At 37.6% G+C, this 3,654-nt stretch overlaps 1 protein-coding gene across 1 annotated transcript in view; it reads right to left on the bottom strand.

Annotated features, from left to right (window-relative positions):
* Positions 1 to 3,239, bottom strand: part of sae1 (SUMO1 activating enzyme subunit 1) — an 11,353-nt gene extending 8,114 nt beyond the window's left edge. The window contains exons 1-3 of the mRNA XM_014032362.1: positions 3,026 to 3,239; positions 2,486 to 2,597; positions 1,756 to 1,929 (exon numbers count right to left, since the gene is read on the bottom strand). Of these exons, the coding sequence (XP_013887816.1) occupies positions 1,756 to 1,929; positions 2,486 to 2,597; positions 3,026 to 3,117 (378 nt within the window). The 5' untranslated portion in view covers positions 3,118 to 3,239. The remainder of the gene's footprint in view (positions 1 to 1,755; positions 1,930 to 2,485; positions 2,598 to 3,025) is intronic.
* Between the last annotated feature and the right edge of the window lie 415 nt (positions 3,240 to 3,654).

Genomic DNA, 3,654 nt, shown 5'->3' with positions numbered 1-3,654 from the left:
GATGATGATGATGATGATGATGATGATGATGATGATAAACGATGATGATTTGACCCATCACATGTTGGAAACACCCAGGTGGAGCAGGGGGCGGCTACGTGGGCGCACAGGGAGCAGTTGGGGGGTTGTTGTCTTGCTCAAGGACACCACGACATATGGGCATGGCCGGGAGTCGAACCTGTGACTTTCTGGTCGCAAGACGGCTGCTCTACCACTGCACCACAGCTGCCCCGGATTTGTGTTTCTATCCTTCATAGACCAGTCATTTCTATAGCCTGAACCTGACCTTTAAAAATGGAGGTCCACCACATTAGGACCGGTTTTTGGTCCCCAAAAGAACCACTGGTCTAAACAAGGCAGGTGTATATTAGGGTTGGATAATATTGGCTAAAAAATTAATCATGATTAATGGTGGTATTTAGTCGAAAGCGATTAATTTGGTGATTAATCCCCTGGAGTTCCTGGACGCCTGCATATCCTGGTCACATGACCAATTTAAACCACTCTAGTGGGAAATATTTGCTCTCTGTAAAATTCTGTTCCAAATTGTTTCAAAAGTACAGACTTCAGGTTATACATCAGTTTTTAAATTGTGTTGATAGACCAAGTAAAACCAGAGTTATGATAAATAAATTACAGAACTTTTTTTTTTTTAAATATTCATCATATTTAAGCAGAGAGGAGCATTGAGTGGACTGACAGTCCGCCTGAAGGCGTTAATAGTATTAATCGTCAATAGTGCCATAAAATAAATCAGTTAAAGTTTTTTTTAACTATTAATTGCACACGATGTGATTTTGTCCAACCCTGGTGTGTATAGCAGAAACGGTCCTAAAAAGGTAACAAACATAAGTACACACAGAACACAAGCAGATCAAAGTGAAGCTCACTGCGCTGCAGACAGACCCTCCTTCTGTTTTATAGCTTTTAATCTTCAGTTTTAAGAAATGATTCCATGTTCTCTAAAACCACCTCCCTCTTTCATTTAGCATCTCCAAAGAGAGAAAGAGGCAACATTTCAGACACAACAGGAGGTGAAACGACTCTTCTGATGGTGTTCAAACTAGCAGCCTCGTGTCAGGAGGGAGGAACACTGAGATCCAGTCTGTTTTAACCAAAGCCCAACTCCAGATGAGAATCTGTGAGGTTTAATATTCTGTTAGGGATGAAGGCTGCAAAAAACCCCAGCAAAAAAGGGAATAAAATGTTTTTTTCTTCAACACATATTTCTAATCAGGAGTAGAGAAGAGAAAAAAAAACATTTCAGGAAAATCAACACTTATTGAAAATAAAACTATATAAAAGCTTCAACACATAAATCCTCCCATTCAGCCACTTTCTTTACGCACTTCTGGAGCTGCTCTGTCTCCTGACACGACTGCAGTCCATCACAGGGACACACAGAGTTAAATACAGTTTGATTTTCATTAAACATCCATGTTTCACATGAATTATACATTTAACTTTATGTAAAGAGTGCAGATTAATGAGCTGTATAAATACAAAGCTTATATTTTATATAAAATATTAAGTATTTAATCAAAACTGACTTTATTTTGTAAATAAAATATCTGGTTGTGAGTCTCATTGAAACAAGTTCTTCTTTAAGTACATTATGAGTTACAGGCGACCTCTAGTGGCCAACCTGAAAACTGATTATTTCTATCCATCAGGTTTTAATAAATGGTCCCATATTTTACCCACTGAATTTAAAAATCTTTGTTTCCGACTTCAGCAACTTTTCTTTTCTCTTACCGCCTCAAACTGCAGGAAGAAGTAGTCTGGTTTGTCTTCGATTCTCTCTGGGTCTGCGTGAACCTCCACCATCGGGTTGAGGTTCTGCGCTCGCTCCAGCGAAGCCTGGGCCCGGTTCTGACCCTGAGCCGACACGGGAACCAGGAACTGGGCTCGACACGACTCCTCCGACACCTGGCCGAAGCATAGAGAGAGAGGAATCACAGCGGCGGGAAACGTTTGTCTGATATCCTCGTTTTCTTCTCATCGTTTATTCTGTTGGACGGGAAGCAACTAAAGCAAAAACATAGGCAGGGTTTTGTTAAAGTTTCTGACGTGCTACTGGAACATCAAAATAAAAAGTGAAATATAGAATGTGACATTCATTGTAACATCATTCATGAAAACTGTTTACAACAAAAAATCATAAACTAAGAAATAAAATCTTCATATTTTTTCTCATTTTGATGCTTAATGTGTTCTTAAATTAAAAGAGAGTGGATGGATTTTACATTTTATAATGAGTCTCTTTAAAGAGTAATAAATAAATAAATTTAAAAAACACAAGTGGCTGTTACTTTGCCAATACAGCCATCTAGTGGAAATAAGAAGTAGTACAAGAAGAGTGGAGCCACAAAAGACCTTTTGTTTTATGGAACATGTCTGAGATTTAGACGAAAAAAATTTAACAATTTGCTTGAAAACAGCACAATATTCTCTGACCTGGACTTGTTTCACTTAATGAGCATACCTGTTCATGATCCAGCAAAGTGAGCCCTTTAACTCCAGCAAGGATTAAGTTCTTCGCCACTTCAGCTCCAAGACCACCTAACCCAGCCAGGAGCACACGGGACCCTCGCAGCCTGCAGTGATTGTAAACAAAATGCTGAAAGTCTGTTTGATCACTAATGTCAGAATCACAGGGTGCTGTGATGTATTTACTAGTAAAATTTAGATAAATATATTTTTACAAGATTCTCTTTGTATTGGCATTTCATATTAATTTCTTCAAATACTTAAAAAGCCAAGTGACTTTATTTTATGCAGTGCGTAAAATAAACTGATGAGTCCGTTGTCATTTTTTGGACCATTCAAACATTTTTTACACACATACCAAATGAATGAACACTTGTTTCAGATAATTTATATATTTTTTCATATTTCTGCTCACTTTTAATTTAAAAGTGCCGAGCATTTCATTCAAAAAAACGTGCAAAAATACAACAGTGCAACAGGTAAACCGCTCCGCAGCAGCATCGGTTAGCTTCCGGAGCTAACTGAGCTAACTCACCTCTTCTGAGCATCGAGCCCCCACAACCGAATCTGCCGGTCATACTGCGCCGCTTCCTCTTCACTGATGACCGGGTCCTCCTTCTCGATCATGTCGACTTTTTCTGTTCACTCAAAACGCTTGAATTATAACGTGGTTTTCTTTTTCTTTGAAACAGCTACAGCTGCAAATGTCGCGAGCGACCGCAGAATGGGCGCAAAATGATGACGTAGTTAGAAACAAGACTAGTCGCATTGAGGATTTTTGGCTAAATTTTAAAATTTTTTAATTGACCATTTATTTAATTTAACTTCAATTTTTTTTTTGGTGTTTATTTTCTTGATTTAATTCATATTTTAATACTAGCCTCAGTCTTTAGAAACAGCAAATCGCCTACATATTTTAATATTACTGATAATTTGTTAAAACTACTTTACATCATAAATCATAAACCACTCACTGACCTGTGCTGTACAAAATTAAAATGCTTTTGTTCTGAACCACAGTACTATTTTTTGACCGGGATTTATTTATGTGGGTAAAATTATCCCTGGGTTTAGGCTTTCATGAACAAAGCCGTTACAATCACTTCTGTTTAATTGCTAACTTTGTGTGTAAAAATTTGTAATTAATGTATGTATATATATATA

Source organism: Austrofundulus limnaeus, unplaced genomic scaffold (genome assembly GCF_001266775.1).
Source record: "Austrofundulus limnaeus strain Quisiro unplaced genomic scaffold, Austrofundulus_limnaeus-1.0 Scaffold1428, whole genome shotgun sequence".
In the NCBI taxonomy this organism is placed as follows: domain Eukaryota; kingdom Metazoa; phylum Chordata; class Actinopteri; order Cyprinodontiformes; family Rivulidae; genus Austrofundulus; species Austrofundulus limnaeus.
The sequence above is the reverse complement of the archived record's forward strand: the minus strand, read 5'-3'. Positions and strand labels throughout refer to the sequence as shown.